This window comes from Helianthus annuus, chromosome 16, assembly GCF_002127325.2.
Source record: "Helianthus annuus cultivar XRQ/B chromosome 16, HanXRQr2.0-SUNRISE, whole genome shotgun sequence".
NCBI lineage: Eukaryota > Viridiplantae > Streptophyta > Magnoliopsida > Asterales > Asteraceae > Helianthus > Helianthus annuus.
In genome coordinates, this window is record NC_035448.2 from 8,544,164 (window position 1) to 8,563,976 (window position 19,813).

Below are 19,813 nucleotides of genomic sequence, written 5' to 3' on the forward strand. Positions count from 1 at the left end.
TCCTATTAGAATATACATTCTAATAAGCGAGTTCTGAAGTTGGGTTTCAAGGGATTAGGAGGAGTTTGGGAATCCGTTTGAAATTATCCAAATTAATAATTTGACTCTCATGTGACAAACCTATGATTGAAATTTTTTGTTATAAATTTAACACAGGTCGACAGGCGCATGAGTAAAATGATATAACTAGATGCATAAGACCATTATCATCCAAACTGATTGAACCAGCAAAGGGGATTCGTATACGAATTCCTTAAAAACAGAAGATTCAAATGATAAAAAATATGTTACATATTCCCATATGAACATTGGGATAGAAGTTAGTAGACTTACAAGGAACAAAAAAAATCATTAGACACATAACACTTAACATGGAAAGTATCATATTTGTCATGCATCTTCATTCTAAATTCACAAACTTACATTTTCAGGGTGGATATGAGCCAACATCAATCTAGCATCCTTACTATTCGGCCTCTCTTTAGGATTATCTAGCGTACAAAAGCAAGCAATCTTAAGAACACGAATCATTTGTTCCTCATACCCGTTTCCCATCAGTTTCGGATCAATTAATTGTTTTGGATCCTCAGAAGTCAACAAATTTTGCATCCATGTCACCAAACCCATCTCATAAGTATATTTGAAAAAATCATCTGTTGGAAGCTTCCCCATTACCAAAGTGGCCAACAACACCCCAAAACTATAAATATCACACTTATCTGTAACTACCCTCGTTTCATAATAATACTCAGGTGCCATGTACCCTAGAGTTCCAGCAACAACACTGAAAGTCTGAATATGGGTGTCAGCATTCGGGATAGACTCTGCAAGCCCAAAATCAGTTATACGGGCTTCATGTTATCATCAATAAGAATATTCGCGGGCTTTAAATCTCTATGGACTACACGAGGAGTGTGAGCCATGTGAAGATGCTCGAGCCCAATGGCTACTCCTAGTGCGATCCTGTGTCTAGTCAGCCTCGGATGCCATGTTTAACTTCTTGTAAACTACCATTTTTCATGAATTCGTAAACTAGGTAATGACAATGTGGCCGGGCAACATGAGCTAGTAACGGAAGTAAGTTAGGGTGTCTCATATGGCCAACGGTTTGTATTTCTGATCTGATTTGTTGCATTTTCTTGCTGAGTAGCTCAGCATCTTCTTCCATGAGCTCTGCAACATTTTTTTGGGTCCCTATTACCTTCTTTATTGCAATTGCTTTGACTCCGCTTTCTTGTAATTCAGCTTTGTAAACTACTCCACACCCACCATTTCCGATGATCTGAAGCGATGCTACTTCGTCATCTTTCTCCAAGAATGCCAGGTCTTCGGCTTTTATCAAGGGACTAAAGAGCGCTGGGCCTAATTCTTGTTTCTTGCTTTTAATCATCTTCATAACCAGATTAAAGAGGACATAGAGGATCGTCCCACATATAATTACGGCTAGTGTTCCAAACGAAAACTCTAGGATCCAACGTATGAGTCTTTTCTTCTTGTTTTTATGTTTATGAATTAACTCATACGTCGGAGATGGTGCCGGAGGTTGAGGATTATCAGAGTTGTTACCTTCTGAGTTAAACTCGGCGAAGACATAGCGTTTTAGCACAACTTTTTTGTTCATTGTCGGCATTGAGCCTTCAAGAAAACTATTGCCGGAGATGTTGAAGAACCGGAGATTTCTGAACGACTGCAATGAGGCAGGTAGTTTACCGGTGAACTTATTGGAGGACAGATCTATGATCCGGAGACGAACGAGGGAGGATAAATCAGTCGGGACTTTGCCGGAAAATCTATTGCTTTTAAGGTTTAAAACTTCAAGTTTCCGGCAGTTGGTGATTTGAACTGGGATTTGGTTGACAAGGTGGTTGTTAGGTAGAGAAAGCTCTTTGAGCTCAGAGAGTTTTCCGATCGCCGGAGAGATGGAGCCTCTCAGGCGGCGGTGTTTGAAGACTATGCGTGTGACGCGGAGGACGGTGATGTTGTTGGAGATTCTCGGTTCACAGAATATTCCAGGGGCGTTGCAAAGGCTGGTGGAGCGCGTGGTGATACCCAAGTTGTTGTGGATTGATAAGAGAGCTTCATGGTCGGTAGTTTGGAGATTCAATCTGGCTTGAACCAGTAGGGTGAGAGTGAAGAAGAGGATGAGAAAGAAGTGACCGACGGTGGCCATTGCCGGTGGTGATTGACCGGAAGAGATTGATGAAGAATATGATATTTTAATAACTTAGTGGGTGTTTGAGTTTGTTTTGAAATGGACTTTTGGAGCTAATTTAAGGAAATAATAATCATTCATACACATTATAACGCTATCATAGGTCATTACTAAAACTCATTCTCGCTACAAGTTCTTGGAAAGTTTTAGGTGGTACCCCTTTTAGTTATTGGACCCGTTAGCATATATTTAGCGTTAATGTATTCGATAGAAAGGTTATTTTCCTCCACTTATTTACGTACGAACAAAAACTTCGTATAAAGATATAATCAAGCTACACTCAAACTGCTATTATTTGGGAAAATAACGACAACATAGTTAACACTATAAATCTCCATTGGTCGAGATATGGTGTTTACAACTGTGAGTATACTAATTACATTTCTTAAAATCCCATGGCAAGTTGCATTATATACATCAAGATATACAATCATCATTGTTGAGGTTGTTGTTAGCTCCTGTTGTGACCCCTCTATAAAATTTATAATTATAGGTTTGTATTCTACAATACAATGCACAATTATATCGTACAATACAAAAGTCTATAGGACAATCGTCATAACAGATATAAATGCTCTACAGGTTGGCTTTTGCATCTACAGGGTTGCTTTATCGGCCCAAAAAGTAGCGGTGTGCATGGTTTAGTTTGGTACGGTTTTTAGGCAAAAACAAAACCGAAATGTCGGTTTTCAGTTTTTGAAAACCGTTCGGTTTTTACACCGCTTCGGTTCGTTTTTTGGTTTTTGGAACAAAATTATGTATGACTCAAAAAATAAAAAGTAAAATTTGTAACTTAAGAATCTTTCTTATATGTAACACCCCGAAATATAAATCTTTATATTAAAAAATAAATGTCAGTAATAAACAAGATAAAGTAACTAGGAATAACTAACCTAGTTAGTCACAAGTCTTGTAGTAATAAGAAAATTGGTTAAAAACACACTAAATGCAACTTGGTAAAGTATAGGGGCCAAATGTGACGAACTTGAAACAACTTTTAACTAAATAAAACATTAAACACCAAAACACACACTCTAAGTGTGTGTTCTGGTTGAAAATTCTAGAGGAGCCAAAGAACTCTTAGTTTAAACCCTAACTAGCCAAAAAGCAAGCACTTGGAAGGCTAAATCAGTCCCAAATCGAAATCCAAGCTTATTTTAGTGATCACCTAAGTGAAGGGATCACAAGGTATGTTAAATTTCATCTTTTGGTTACATCTTAGAATTTTGATGAACATGAGAAATCAAAATTTGAACTTGATTGATTGATATTTAGATGAAATTAGTAATGAAAACATATCTAGGATTGTTCTATGTTCAATTCCGATTCGAATGATATGAAAATTAGTCAAATTTGTCCGTGAAATCTTGCTTAATTTTGAGTTTTTCCTGTTTTAAGGTGTGAAAATGTAAAAACTGTAAGAAATGAAGTAGAAGATGAAGAATTTGTCAAAATCTCCGGTGAGATTTGACAGAAATCTGCAGAATATGGCTGAAAATCCGGTGAAATGTTGTTGTTATCTCCGATTCGGCTTCCGTTAGCTCTGATACCACTTGTTAGGGCCACGGACTGGATCTGTTCTTGACGTAGAACGCAGCTGAATCGATCAGTGTCAAGGTGTGGAATCCCTCGACACCGTCAAAGAATCACTAACAACAGTTTCAACGATTAACACGTCTGATTTCATTGAATGATTGTGAAAGTACAGAAGAACCAGATGAAAGTCAGACAGACAGAGCTTCGCTACAATGATCAGACAAAGGTCCTAAACAACTAGCACTAACCAGCCATTTATAGGCAATCAAGGAAGGTAATAGTGTCACCCGGTCGGTTGGTCATCCGATCGAATGACCATCCGTTCGATTGACACACATCGCCCGACGGATTTCACTTTAACAGTTAAGAGCCGTTCCCTGATCTGTCTAAACAAACAAATACATACAAGTACATACATATACGAAAATACACAAACAGGACAAAATACAAGACTTGATGTAGATGGAAGCTACAGACATATGTACTAACATCCGGCACCACCACGACTTATTTGAACAAGTGTTTGAAACGATGTCGTCTTCGTCTGCTTCTGGCCCGTCTATTGTTGTGGATAACCATAGGGCTTATTTGTAAATTGATGTGGCTTCTATTTTAGGGCTGGATTGTGACATTTCAGATCATGTGTTTAAGTTGTTTAGGGATTGTTCTTCAGAATCTTGTTTGAGGAATTGGAGCGTGGAGGCACTTGTAACAGTTGCGCTTGTGCAAGCTATTCGTGAGGCTCAAGAGCCTAGAACATTACAGGTATATTCTTTACTGGTGGTTCTAGTTTGTATTGAAATGTACAATTGAAGTATTAGGTTAGCAATTTATGAATAGTTGAAGTATTATTTGACATAACTTCGCAGTATAGAGAACACAGTTAAGCACGGAGAACGGCGATCTTTCAATCGATCGGCGAGGGTGAAAATCTGATTTGCATATTTCTTGGGAGAAGCTTTTGGGGATCCATTGGATTGAACTTTGTCAAGCCATCAACTTCGTGTGAAGGTTTTGGGTGGTTTTATTCGGGGGTTCAGATGTGGGTGGTTAAGGTCGAAGGTGGGTGGTTCGATTAGGGCTTCAGGTGAAGGTTTGAAGCATGGTGTTCGGTAAAACAAGATCAGTTGCTAAAGGTGGTGGTGGTTACGGCTAGTGGTGGTAGTAGTCAGAGGTGGAAGGTAGGTGGTGGTGGTTATGATAGAGGTGGTGGTGATGGTGGTTCTGATCTAGAGACTAGAAGAAGAAGAAGATAAAGAAGGATTTAGGTTTTTATAAGGGTAAATTACTCTTTGTGTGTAAATGACTAAATTGCCCTTTTAGTTAACAAACTTGGTAAATGGTGTTAGAAATTTGGACTCAAATAGTTAAAAAAAGTGGCTAATGGCGTTAAACATTTTGATTTTAGACTCAAGTGGTTAAAACCACTAAAGCACAGAGACTCAAAAAGTAATTTACCCTTAAATAAGCCTTTGTTAAAATTATCTTTCTCTTATCTGAATATTCATTTATGATCAGTAATTAATTCATTGAGTTAAATCAAGTTAAATACTCACAAAATTCACATCAAAACTATAGTAGATAGTTAGTCATTTAGAGTTGCTGACAACTTCGAGACCCTCCAAAAGTCATACTAAAGTCTTAACATGAAACACTTAAAGTTTGAAGCCAAAATGGCTGGAATAATCCCTTTAAGATTATTAATTTGCCAAAAGTCATACTAATGTCTTAACATGAAACATTTAAAGTGTAGAGCCAAAATGGCTGGAATAATCTCTTTAAGATTATTAATTTGCATAAATTTTGTCTATAGATCATAAGTGTATAAAAAGCATTAGTATAAAAAAAAAGCATTTAAGGAAATAATAATCATTCATACACATTATAATGCTATCATACAAGGTCATTACTAAAACCCATTCTTATTACAAATTCTTGGAAAGTTTTAGGTGGTACACCTTTTAGTCATTGGACCCGCTAGCATGTATTTAGCGTTAATGTATTCAATAAAAGGTTATTTTCCTCTACTTGTTTACGTACGAACAAAAACTTTGTATAAAGATATAATCTAGCTCCACTCAAACTGTTATTATTCGAGAAAATAACGACAACATAGTCAACACTATAAATCTCCAATGGTCGAGATATGGTGTTTACAACTTTGAGTATACTAATTACATTTCTTAAAATCCCATGGCAAGTTGCATTATATACATCAACATATGCAATCATCATTGCGAGGTTGTTGTTAGCTCCTGTTTGTGACTCCTCTATGAAATGTATAATTATAGGTTTGTATTGTACAATATAATGTATAATTATATCGTACAATACAATCTATACAAGTCCATAGGACAATCATTATAACAGAATTAAATGCTCTACAGGCTGGCTTTTGCATCTACAGGGTTGTTTTATCGGCCCCAAAAGTAGGGGTGTGCATGGTTTAGTTTGGTACGGTTATGGGGCAAAAACAAAACCAAAATGTCGGTTTTCAGTTTTTGAAACCTGTTCGGTTTCGATTTTTATACCCTTGGAACATAATTATGTAAGACTCAAAAAATAAAAAGTTTAATTTATAATTAGGTTTCGGTTTTTATACCCTTGGAACAAAATTATGTAAGATTCAAAAAATAAATAGTATAATTTATAATTTAAGAATCTTTCTTATATGTTTACATGTAAGTTATTATATTCAACCTTTTTAATTAATATTGTTAACATAAACCTAACCTTTTCAATATATTTTTATGTTTTTTCAAAATTTTTATTAATACATTTTCTTTTATAATACTTTAAAGATTATTTAATATCTATATTAAATTTTGATATTTGTTGTAGGCAATAAATAAATTATTTCAATTATAAATAAACATGTTAATATTTTTATTATAAGTACTTAACATTAAAAAAAATAAAAATTAAGAGTAAATTACAAGTTTTGTCTTTTATGTTTACACCAATTTGCAGGCATTGTCCTTTGGCGCAAAACTTGACAAGTTATGTATTTAATGTTTCAAAATCTTGCACGTTCTATCCTTTAGGCCAAACTCAGTTAAATTTTTAAATTTAAGTTATGTCAGTGGTGTGTCGGCGCAATGGTGGTAGGTGATTTAGGGATGGTGACGGTGAACGGAGGGATGGTGGGTTTTGGTTGGTGCAGTGGTGGTTGGTGATTTGGGGGTTTTGTGTATGAACGATAGTGGTGTTTGTAGATGATGCTTATGGTGGCGGTGATGGTGTTCACTGTGGTGGAGAGTGGTGACATGTTGGGGTGGTGGCGGCTGGTGGGTTCGTAGTGGCGACAAGGGAGTTTGGCCTAAAGGAGAGAACATACAAGATTTTGAATCTGAATTTGTTAAAACATATTTTATCAATGGTTAAAAAGACTAAATAACCTTTTTCTAATCAAATTTAACTAAAAAAAATTAACTGGGTTTTGCCTAAAGGAGAGAACATGCAAGATTTTGAAACATTAAATACAAAAGTTCTCAAGTTTTGCGTCAAAGGGCAATGCTTGCAATTTGGTATTAACATAAAGGACAAAACTTGTAATTTACTCTAAAATTAATAATTTCTACTCGCATGAGCTAAACACTTAAACAAATTAAACTTAAACATAAAATTATATAGACTAGGCCTAGTATTGTAACTTATTGGTACAGTTCGGTTTTTTCAGTTATTATTGAAAATAGTTACAGAAAACCGAACCAGATTTTTTATTTATTAGGGGGTAAGGAGTGGGGGCGGCAAACGGCTTTCACCGATTCGGCAATGGGCGGCAAACCACTGCCAACCCCATTGCCGCATACAATGTTGACGAAATGGGTAACAAATCGGTGATGCTTTACCGATGCGGGAAAGGAGAAAGGAAGAGAGAGGGGGGGGGTGTGGGGTGGGTCCATTCCAATCTCAACCAATCACATTTTTTTCCTTTTTTTTATTTAAAAAGTTTACCACTTCACCAAATGTTTAAACCATTGCCAACACTTTTCAGCAAAGTTTAAACATTTTTGACTGATTGACATGGCACGCTCTAATTAGTCAGTTTTTTGGTTTACCACTCCAAAATGTTTAACCACTCCTTACACCCTTAAAAATCCGAAAACGAATCATCGATTTTTACTTCGGTTCGGTTTTTCAGTCATTTGTATTAGCGCTCGATTTTCTGTCCACCCAACCAAAAAGCCAATTGTAATCCAGAATACTATTTGGAAGTTTCTACAGAAAAGAAAAGTGAATAATAAAAATGTCGATTCCGGCATGCCCCTCATTAAACCACCGTCCTCTCCCTTCGTTATCTCTTCAACACCGTTTCCGGTAGCCGGATCCGTCACCGTGCACCGTTATCGTGACAACCTCTTCATCTCCTAGCTAATTTTCTTCGTTTCGTATAATGAAGGTAATCTTCTTAATAATTTATTATTCTGTTTTTGGTGCTTTTGATTATCGCTTAGTTTTCTATTATGTGTACTTTATAAAATTAAAGTTGTATAAGTGTTCAATATGTTATGGCAGTGCCGAAGCTTGAGATTTCCGACCTGGGCGTCACCTCACCTGACCTAAAATTTTTATAAAACTATGGGGTCGAAAACGTATATACCCAAAAGTTTCTATACGAAAACTACATACGCTCCACTACTGAGCGAAAGTTCAGGGCCGTCCCTTGAAAGCTTCGCCCATGGTTATTCGTCTGTTTTTTTTGCCATTGTATTTGAATATTCCTTTCGGAAATTGTGTGTTTTAGGGGTAATTACTAATTAGGCATGTTGTTAACGACAAATAACGATAAGGTACCTGAATGCTACATAGCGAATAGCAATAAATAGCAGACGCTATAGCGATACACTTTAAAAAGTTTTAAATTTTTTATATGTATATTATATCAAAATACCCTAGTATATATATGCTGTTTTACATATATTTAAAAAAAAACCTAAAATCCAGCTATATTTAATCGCTATTTATATTAAAAAAAACAGAATCCTGCTAACCTATACACTACGCTATTCGCTATAGTGACCGCTATTGACAACTATGGGCATACAATCAGCAAGCAATTTGTGTAATATGGATAATATTGATTGCCATGCTTTATTCAATTCAAGTATAAAACATTTCTTAACTTTATAAACTCTAAGGGGCTGTGTGTTACTTTAGCTGGAAATTATGTTACCAAGAGCATTCGCATTCGATCCTCCATATTTATGTGGGTGAGTTCTCTATATTGTATGGAATGGTTCTAGGTGGAGGAGACTGTTCAGCAGTGAATTTGGTAATACACTCTATGGGTATGTTTGGCAAAAGTAGTTGGTGGCTGGAAGCTGATAGCTGTAGCTGGTAGTTGTAGCTTTTTAGATATAGGCAGAGTAGCTGGAACTTTTAATAAAATGTATAAAATGACCAAAATGGACACAAGTAAAAAATTTAAAAAGTTTGTGCATTAAAAACTTCATTATCTTTAGAGGTTAAAATAGTCATTTTTTCCCTAAAAGCTTGTAGCTCCTTCTAAACGCTACTAGTAGGAGCGTTCAACCAAAAGCTTCAACCTCCTAACCTAAAAGCTTCAAGCTCCTTCAACCAAACAAGGTTTTTTATTGAGTATGAGCTTTTTCTTAAAAGCTTCTAAAAACTCCATGCCAAACATACCCTATGACTTTTTAATATTTCTTGTAAGTGGAGGAGAGTGAAAAGAAAGTACAAAAATTATGGTAGTGAATAGTGATTTTTTGTGTAATTATGGAGATGAAGATGGATAATCGGTTGTGAATGCTCTAATCCTGTTTAATCATTCAGAGTTTGTATTATTTGTACTGGTCTAGGTGATGATTGAAAATGCTGATACATATATCACATGTATTGTGGTTGTGTCATGTGTATGCCTTACTGATAAGAAAAGGAAAATAAGCAGACATTTGAATTGATTGAATTCAAAAGGCTGGCTCGATTCGAGAGGGGCTGAGTCTCCAAATACATACGAACTGCTAATTAATTAAATTTAAAACAAAATAAAGAACATAGCCTGTTATTAGTTCTCTAAATTGTTACTAGCTGCTCCTGAACGCACGCTTGTCAGTCAACCCGCTCCCCACCATTCCATTACCTTTGAATTTTCACTATTTAAATGTTATATGATAGCTTTTGTTTATTTCATTTGAAGAATAGTATTATTCTAATACATAATATATTTTTATTTTGTTTTGATATAAGTGCGCTTTTTTTTTTCAATCCCTCGCTTTTTATGCGCCTAGCGCCTTGGTTTAAAAAAGCGCGCCTTAAGCGCGAAGCGCACCTAGGCGCAAAGTAGATCGCCTTGTGTGACATAAGGCGCAGGGTGTACAAGAAGCGCAGCTGAGGCGCGCTTTTTAGGGGGAAAATCGACATAAGGCGCAGCTGAGGCGCACGCTTTTTGTACATGGGGTGTTTTTATGCTTCTGAGTGTTGTACACCAGGCTTTTTATGCTGTACATTTATGTTTTTTTTTTTCATTTTAAAACATATATAAAGCTTAATTATAACTAAATTATAGGTATTGGATGCTAAACACTATATAAAATAAATTATATAATCACTTTGCGCTTCGCGTACACCGCTTTTGCGCTTCGCTTTTTAAAAATCGGTTTTAGGCCTCATCGCTTTTGTGCGCTTCCCGCTTTTTTAAACCAAGCCTAGCGCCTTTGATAACTATGATTCCTATCACTTACTTTACATGTGTGATGGGGAACTTTGGTCTTTAGGCTACATGTAATTACAGAAGTCTAACATTGGAAATGAGGCACACGGATATAATTTATTGGTGGTGAGGCATTGTAAACAAAAACATGTATACCTTCTTTTTATCAAATACCATGTGTCATTAACAGAATATTAGCCTATGATCAACAACATTAAGAAGCATGAGGTGGCGTGTGTAGGGCTGTAAACGAACTGAACGAACACGAACAAGGCCATGTCGTTAAGGAAATTAACATGTTCGCGAACTGTTCATGAACACATACCGAACATAAGTTTATGTTCGTGTTCGTTCGTTAAGGAAATTCAGTTGTTCACGAACAGTTCGTGAACACTGGTCTCGAACACAAACGAACATTTAACTTGAAAATAAAAAAAATGAAAACATCGTTATCTTTAAACATTGGTTATAAGTAGTTAAATACAACCATCAAATGATAAATCAAAACACAAGAAGTCTACCACACCATCAAACGATGAATAAAGTTTAACTAACTTAGACATAATTATCTCCAAAAATGTCTTAGAATGTCCAAATTTTAGCTAACTTAGAAAAAATAGCGTTTCAAGTTTTCAATATGTTTAGATAATAGGTTTATTATTTATTATTTTTCTAATATAATCAAGCGAACATATTACCGAACGTTCACGAACACAGTCGAACTAACGAGACCTGTGTTCGTGTTCGTTCGCTAAGCTAACCGAACAAAATTTTTTGTTCGTGTTCGTTCGTTAAGCTAATCGAACGAACTTGCCGCCGAACGGTTCACGAACTTTTCGCTGAACGTTCGGTTCGTTTACAGGTCTAGGCGTGTGAGCTCTGAAATCTGTTTGTTAGCATTATGACATGATGAACGAATGTGTAAAATATGTGTTAAAAGACTTCTTTTTTATGTCGGTGTCTTCGATATTGCTGGCTGACATTAAATTTGGGCAGGTAATGTCATGGAATCGTGCGTTACTTTTTAGCTCAATATTGTTTTATGTTTGCATACAACAGCAATTCTGGGCAGGAAGTAGCATCAGTAAGAATAAAGCCATGGTGGAGCAGTTGCAGCGTTACGGAATCATTCAGTCAAAGAAAGTAGCTGAAGCTATGGAGAGTGTCGACAGGGCATTGTTTGCACCCGATGGATCCCTAGCCTATGAAGACAGTCCCATGCCGATAGGTTTTAATGCCACCATTTCTGCACCTCATATGCATGCTACTTGCCTTCAGTTGTTGGAGAATAATTTACAGCCTGGGATGCATGCTTTAGATGTCGGTTCAGGTATTTCTTATTTTTATTTCTTGTCGCTGGTTGTACATACTTATGAACCTGAATGAGTCATTTTGATTGATTTATATCATACGCCTGGTTTTAAAAAACGGTTGAGGCAAGGCGAAACGGCCAAAAAACGATTCTGAGGTGCGCCTCAGGGGTTTAGATATTTGTTTTTGATGTTTTTGCGTTTTTTTTTTTTTTGTCAATTTCAAGCAATTTATGTCTTTTTTATGTGTGTTTTTGATTATTTTGATGATGAATTTAGTTAGTATTACTGTTTTTATAAGATATATAATATTTATATTTATTTTTTAATTCCGCCTCGGTTCGCCTCAAGGCTTACGCCTCGTGAGGCGAAGTGAAAACGCCTCGAAACTCGTTTCCGTTTTTTTAAACCTTGATCATACGTCGAATCTGGTTGGTTTCTTCTCACTGATTGCTTCCTTATTGAACCTTTGTAGGAACCGGGTACTTGACCGCATGTTTTGCACATTTGGTTGGCCCGCAGGGTCGTGCAATTGGCGTTGACCATATTCCAGAGCTGGTTGAAATGTCAATCAAGAATGTTGAAAAAAGTGCAGCTGGTCCGTTACTCAAAGACGGGTCTCTCGCTTTGCATGTTGGTGGTGAGTCACATTTGTGGATTTATAGTTTTTTTTTTTTTTTTTCATCTTGCGAGTAATGATTTATGAAATTTATATTTATGACGACAGACGGCAGAGAAGGGTGGCCAGAGTTTGCACCTTATGATGCTATTCATGTCGGTGCAGCAGCACCAGAAATCCCGAAACCACTTATTGATCAATTAAAACCAGGGGGGAGGTTGGTGATTCCAGTTGGGAACACATTTCAGGAATTGAAAGTCGTTGATAAGAATGAGGATGGTTCTGTGAAAGTGTGTACCGAGACTTCAGTACGTTATGTTCCCCTCACTAGTAGGGAAGCCCAGCTGCGTGGCTACTGATAGGCGATAGCACAGTCAGGTCCGTCGATGATAATGTTTACGTTTCAGACTTTCATTAAACTTATGCTACTTTTCTGCACATAAACTTTTGAGACATTGTAAATTAGGTGTTTGTTTGTATTGCTTCGGGTTGACGAGTTTATTGTATATCGAACCCCCCCCCCCCCCCCCCCCCCTCTATTGTTATCTTCAACATTATATATAAGTTTCAAGTGAAGGATACGAGCCACAACAAGATGAATACGGACAAGAATATAATAGTCATTCATTAATCGAACTTACCGGCTCACACTCTACAAACGTGGTTTATTGGAGTCGGATTTTGACATCTACACTCTATATGCCCTACACAAAACTATTACCCATTTTAAACCCTGCAAAAAGACACAAATACCATTATACCACTCTGAAAAAGATCAATTAAGTTCTTGTCAGTCAGAAACCACCATGTCTCGGTCTCTCATCCGCTACATTCACCCTGATCGCTCTCTTTCATCAATACCGTGGTTTTTGTTTTTGATGGTATTTATCATCAAAAATTCATCACATTCTTCCTTTTCAATGATTTCTTTTTTATCACACATACAAAGTTATGAAAGTATCACATCCAATGTGGTATTTTCTTGTAAACAATTCTAACTTAACAAGCATCATCATCATCATCATACTCAGTAAATCCCACAAATAGCAAAGCTAAGGCAGGGTCTGAGGAGGGAAGATGTAGACAGCCTTACCTCTACCCCGTAGGAATAGAAAGGCTGCTTCTAGTGAGACCCCCCAGCTCGATTGTAGTTTTGTATCAAGCCTGGGACCTAAGGCACATAACACTCAAACCATCGGGACAGAAAACGATTAGTGCATGTACCCCCGTGTCTTTCATCTATCAACGCCACCACATGATGCATGATTAACCATCCGCTGCTTTTAACGTTATTTTCAAAAAAAATAGTAAAATAACGTTAAAGTTTGTACCATTTCACTTTTGCCCCTCAAGCGCCCACACATATATACATTATATGTGCACACTGCAAGCAGGGCAAATCCATGTGTATAATAGCATTGCTGTTTAGAAAATTAAAAGAACATCTTTTCTTGTACGAATGTTCACTCTAGCTATCAACAAGATTATTGTTTCTAATTTAGTGCCATCCCATCCCATCTCTCTGTGTTCTTTTTTTGCAAAATAGAATCATGGAGAACTCGAACCCGTGATAGAAGATCAAGTTACTATTGAAACAAAACCTCAACTAGAACAATCAGACATCACATCTGAAAACATAACAAACGATCAGACTTCCGAATCGAACGAGCGCAAAAGATACAGAAGAGCACCTGAAATTGAGACTAAAGGCATAGAAAATCTGCATGAGACAAGAAAGAATATCAAATTGACTGACGAGGTACGTAAAAATAACACTAGGTGATAAGAGTTTCTTGTTTACAATATAATAGAAAAGTTATGTTTACATACCAATGTTATATGAATCAAGGAAGGAGGTTGCTGTGGAGACGGAAAAAGAAAAGGAAAGAAATGAAATTGAAAAACAGGTTTCAGAGGACGATAATTGTCCTACAGAACTCGATAGTACACCAACGCCAGTTCAAATGAGGTCAGTAAGAAGAAAACTATATTTTAATTTTTATTTATTTATTAATATAATAATAATTCTAAGATGAAAATTAATTTAGCAGATCCAATACCAGTTGGAAACATTGAAGTAACAGAAGTAAAAGCAGAAAGCCAAATAGAAGTCAGGCTGCAGAAGATCTCAGTTGTTTGTCAAAATCAAAAGCGGAAATACGTGACGATCCTCAGCAGACATTGGAGAAGTAAAAGATGAAGCATCAAAAGTTCTAGAAGATTCCAAGGCTTCAGAACGTCAAGTTAACTTACCAGAAATAGAATCTACTGATACTCCCTCGAATGACCAAGATAGCATGAAACTAGAAGAAGACGTGTCCTGCAAGACACGAGAAACTATTGAAGAACAGGGTGCACTCACTTCTCAGTTAGCAGACAGAGAGATATTGGAAGAAAAGGATGACAAACCGATATCGGAATTACAAACTTTTTCAGAAGATATTATCAACGAGGAAGCTAAGCTTACTCAATTGACATCAGACACAGATGTTTTCCAGGTCTGTTTTAATGTTTAAAAAATAACTTTTCGTAAAAAGAATGCTGCTTTTTTTACTAACAAAGGTTCTCGTCAAACAGATTGAAAGGTCAAGTACTCGGTTGAAGATACAAAAGATGCGAAGTTTACAGCTGGGTGTAACGGATGAAACAATCACTGAAATTAAAAAATCAAATGAAGAGAGTGAAATTGTTGCTTCTGAATTCAAAAAGTTGGAGGATACGGTGACAGAAACACTAGACGAGCCGCATACAGATGACTCAGGAAAAACCACTTATGATTCAATATTAAGTTCTGAAATTGTAACTGAAGCGGCTAAAATAGTTCCAGAAGCTTCCCCCGAGATGCTACTAGCAAAACCTGAAGATCCGGAGGTTCTACCATCAGTAGAGAAAGATGTCACAGATGTTCGAAAGCATGAGAAGGATCTTGGTCATGAAACCGAAGTTAAAATTGCTGATGTTGTGAGCAATGTAGAATGCTCAGAAATTGAAACACGGCATTTCGACACAAACCAAGTGAATTAAAAAGATCAGAAAAAAGAAGCCGATGAAAGCATATATAAAGGATGTGATTCCAGTTGAAGATGTATGCGCTTTTCTTGCACATTATGCATTCATGCTGCATGTTCAGTTCCACTTTTTGTTTAGATTGTTATGAAATCATTCCGTTCTCTTCAAACAGGTGAAAACTTCAACAAGGGAACTTGAAGAAGATGAAAAAACGGGTTCATGCTCTGATGCACCGGTTATGGTAGAAGCATGGAAGTCAAGGCTCATAAGAAATCTCATAATATATTATCAGGTGTTGGTTCAAAGGTTAAACATTCAATCGCCAAGGTGAAGAAAGCAATAACTGGTAAGTCTTCTCCTACAAAATCAACATCACCAAAAGCGAAAAATCAAGTGACCGGTTAGCAAGTTAGATCATGGTGCAAGTCTCCCAAGGAATAAAAATGGTTCAACAGGAATCAGAAACTTGAGGAGAAATGCGAGCAAAAGCTCGATGATGCGGTATTATTTTGCATATATGCATTGTGTGCTTGAGTGAAATGTAAAACATCTATTTATTATTATGTTAAACAAGTTTCCTTTATGAGTTTATGTAATGAACCAGTTTGAACAACGAAACCATCTCAATAAGAACATAAAGCTCCCACTCCATGCAATGAACACTCAATAAGATTATTGTTTAAATTAATATAAATACTATCATATAAGAGTAAACTGCAATTTTACCCCCTGAGGTTAGGGGTCATTGGCACCCTTACTCCCCCTAAGGAAATAATTGCAATTTTACCCCCCACTATTTGCTGTTATGTTGCAACCTTACCCCCCCCCCCCCCCAGCCTCAAATTTGTTGACTAATCTGTTGACTATAACTTGAAATAACTATAATTCCCTTTCATATTACCCCCTGTGTTTTGTGCACTCCTGTGATATTACCCCCTGCCACCACTGCCACCGCCATTCACCACCACAACCACCACTGCCACCTCCAGCCATAAACACATGCCATTTCCACAGAATATAATGTTTTCAGGTGAAGGACTAGGACTCGGTTTTTCAATAAAGAACCCTAAGAAATCTTGATCAAACGAAGACGGAGACCATGATGATGATAAACTGATGTCAGATGTGATGTCGGATGTGATCGACGGCGCTATCCAAACATATACATATACTCTCCACCTATACATATACTCTCTCTGGGTTTGGATGTGATCAACGGCGGAGATGATCAAATTAGAAATCCTAACAATCATTCTAATTTGGGCTTCACTCTCCACCTATACATATACTCTCTCTGTCTCTATATCTGTATCTTCCTGTTCACATTCCAATTGCAATATCTGCAATTCATGCAGATGGAGCAACAAATCACATAAATTCACAAATCCTAACAATAATTGCTTCTCAGTTCGATTGGAAGCTATGAAGAGAGAGCTAGCTTTCGCATTGGAAGCTCGATCTCAGTTCAATTGCTTCTCCGGTCGAACTCGCTCGTCGAAAAGCTCACCGGAAAGTGTACCGATTCACCGATTTGAACAGGAAGAACCGATTTGAACTGGGTTCTTTATACAAATTAGAATGATTGAAGCCCAAATTGAACAGGAAGAACCGATTTGAACTGGGTTTGGATCTGATCACATCCGACACCACCGCTATCCACTTGAACTTTACTTTTCTTGCGCTTCACGTAAACCTTCTCCACTGATCCCCTCTTAGCTACTTCCACCGCCGGAGCTTCATCTCCGCCGTTGATCACATCCGACACCACCGCCGATTTGAACTGGGTTTGGATCTGATTGCATTAAGGCAGATTTGTAGATACATTAATTTTAAAGTTTTATGGTGGCTGGAGGTGGCAGTGGTGGTTGTGGTGGTGAATGGCAGTGTCAGTGGTGGCGAGGGGTAATATCACAGAGTGCACAAAACACAGGGGGTAATATGAAAGGGCATTATAGTCATTTCAGGTGGTAGTCAACAGATTAGTCAACAAATTGAGGCCGCAGGGTAAGGTTGCAACATAACAGCAAACAGTGGGGGGTAAAATTGCAATTATTTCCTTAGGGGGTAAGGGTGCCAATGACCCCTAACCACAGGGTGTAAAATTGCAGTTTACTCTATAATTAAATATAAACATTTAAAACATGATAGGCAACAATCAAAATCAAATGAGGTTAAAAATCTATAACAAAAAGAAACTTATATAGTAAACTAATAAAAACAATTATAATATAACTCCCCAACCCCGGGAATGACGTGTCACTATTACAGAAAACAAAACAACACATAATTTGATTCCATAACTAATGAACATGTTCGACAAAAGAAATCTAAAAAAGGTTAATTTACTAATGCAATACAATAGTCAATTTGAATAACAGTTCTATTATTTCACTATACGGTGGTGGTGGTGGACGGTGGTTGTTGTGGACGGTGGTGGTGATGGACGGTGGTGGTGGTGGTGGGTGGTGGGTGGTTGTACAGACCTTAGAAAATCTTAGAAGTGGTTGGGTAAAGTCTGCACCAAGAAGAGCTCGCACATACGTTTTTTAATGAAACGTCTTCGAAAAAACAAACAGTCTGCAGATGGCAATGTCTGCGTGTGGCCTGTGTGGCGCAGACAGAAGAGGTTGCACAGATCTTTTTTAGAAAAACAAATACCACCTTAATGTCATCATGTCATTTTAGTTAATTAGGATTTGCTTAAGACCAAAAGAAAATTTCGTAAAACATTGGTATGAGTTATAAGGTGTGAAGTACCCCAAACGGGTCCAAGGGGTTGAGCCAGGTGTCACTGACTGGGCTGTTGAACTGATGATCAGCGAGTGGCACCACTAAGGGTGAAAAATCGATTTCTTATTTGTAAGGCTTTGAAAATTGCTTTTGATCTGCCTGGTTGAATCGTCATCTTTTAACATTAGAAACTGGTCATTAGTAGAGATTAGCAGTAACTTATTAATCATTAGGAGGAACTGTGTGATCGGCAGTAACTATGCTATCAACAACAATTGGGTGTTGAGAAACAACTTGCAATTGTGATCTAAGGTCTGTGTAAGTTACTGCTAAAAGAAGCCAATTGTAACTATGTTATCGATGATAGGTTCGTTTCTACTGAAGATAACCAAATTAACTGCCAACCGTTATATACAACACTATCAAAACATGCATTTTCATAATTAACAAATGAAAAAGGTTGGCTTCACTTACTAAATCAAAACATATAACGTACTCAAATCATAACATGTCATTAGAATGTGAGGAAAATCAAAATTCAGAAGGTTCAATTGGTTAATTTCATAAGTTAATGCGCGATCGGATCTAGGTAAAGATTAAAGAAGAAAATGCACGGTAATACATTGAAAACTACAATCGACCTATACCCATCCGCAATTTATTTACTTTTTCCTACGATGGACCTTTACGCCTCCACATATGTTGAGAACTACAATACTACAATATCTCATAATGCACTTGTACATAGTGTGATAGTGCATAGAAGAAGATAATCATAGTACTCGAAGAGAAAAGGTTACGCCACATTCAAAACACTACTATGTAGCATGTACATGTGTATTATGCAGTTCTGTTCTAAACAAATTCTTGGTTCTAATTTGAATACCCATGTATAAAAAATATTATTTATTTATAAAGTTTTGATACTTAGTAAAACTACATTTAAAACTTAAACTTCAAATCAACAAAATATATCAAAAAGTATTTATCCAAATAAGAAGTTTAACCAAAATTAAAGGAGTAGCCACTTTCTTATAAATCTATTGGATTGTCATAGGTTAAGTGATCATCTTCTTCACATCGACTCACAGGTTATCGGAAACACATATTTGGTACTTATCGGTTTGTTTCCTATACGTTGTGCATGTATTATGTAGGTAACATAAAAAATGGAGGTCGCGTAGAAGAAATAAATTCAATATAATATAGAGAAAGAAATAAAGAAAACAACAAAAATACTATTACATTAGAATCTTTATAATAGATAAAATTTTATAAATGCTAAAGTAAACCTTTATGTTTAGAGGTTTATAAAGATATAGATAAAGAGTTGAACGTGAGAGGTTTCTACAAACAAAAAATAATTTGGAGAAAATGTGTTTTTTTATTAAATTATATAGATGAAAATGGAGGCTTCAATGTGAATGCTCCAAGAGCAATTGATTTTTTTCACTCCATCTCTATAATTACATTAAAAACACCACATTTTCAAGTAAATATATTTTTATATTTTATCATTATCTTTTCTCTTTCCTCCACTCACAATCCTTTCAAAAAAATATTAAAAATTATAGAGGTGAACACTGTCTCCTCCAAATTCACTGATGAATAGTAACTTGTTCTTTCTTTTCTCTCTCCTCCACTCACAACAATTTACAACTACTCTCACGTATATCACGTATAGAGGTTAGACTCACATAAATATGAAGGATCTGTTGTAAATG

The 19,813-nt window shown here is 36.5% G+C and overlaps 2 protein-coding genes, 2 long non-coding RNA genes and 1 pseudogene across 5 annotated transcripts; 2 read left to right on the forward strand and 3 right to left on the reverse strand.

Moving 5' to 3' along the window:
* Positions 1-253: 253 nt before the first annotated feature.
* On the reverse strand, positions 254-2,225 carry LOC110940928 (annotated as a pseudogene).
* Positions 2,226-7,874: 5,649 nt separating this feature from the next.
* On the forward strand, positions 7,875-12,851 carry LOC110940929 (protein-L-isoaspartate O-methyltransferase 1). Of its 2 annotated transcripts, none has more exons than XM_022182498.2 (4): positions 7,875-8,150; positions 11,481-11,751; positions 12,207-12,371; positions 12,459-12,851. In XM_022182498.2, the coding sequence occupies exons 1-4, from the start codon at positions 8,145-8,147 to the stop codon at positions 12,707-12,709; spliced, it is 693 nt and encodes a 230-aa protein (XP_022038190.1). In that variant the 5' UTR covers positions 7,875-8,144; the 3' UTR covers positions 12,710-12,851. The 2 variants fall into 2 exon arrangements, with proteins under 2 accessions (XP_022038190.1, XP_022038189.1); XM_022182497.2 differs by having other exon boundaries at positions 7,910-8,150; positions 11,418-11,751.
* A 923-nt stretch (positions 12,852-13,774) lies between these two features.
* On the reverse strand, positions 13,775-14,208 carry LOC110940932. Its single transcript, XR_002593682.2, has 2 exons — positions 14,042-14,208; positions 13,775-13,978 (listed from the first exon to the last, which is right to left on the reverse strand). It is a non-coding gene; the product is annotated as an uncharacterized LOC110940932 (long non-coding RNA).
* A 227-nt stretch (positions 14,209-14,435) lies between these two features.
* LOC110940930 lies at positions 14,436-15,992 on the forward strand. The gene is made up of 2 exons (XM_022182499.2): positions 14,436-14,848; positions 14,928-15,992. The coding sequence occupies exons 1-2, from the start codon at positions 14,648-14,650 to the stop codon at positions 15,372-15,374; spliced, it is 648 nt and encodes a 215-aa protein (XP_022038191.1). The 5' UTR covers positions 14,436-14,647; the 3' UTR covers positions 15,375-15,992.
* Positions 15,993-16,611: 619 nt separating this feature from the next.
* LOC118488437 lies at positions 16,612-17,269 on the reverse strand. The gene is made up of 2 exons (XR_004884708.1): positions 16,867-17,269; positions 16,612-16,699 (listed from the first exon to the last, which is right to left on the reverse strand). It is a non-coding gene; the product is annotated as an uncharacterized LOC118488437 (long non-coding RNA).
* Between the last annotated feature and the right edge of the window lie 2,544 nt (positions 17,270-19,813).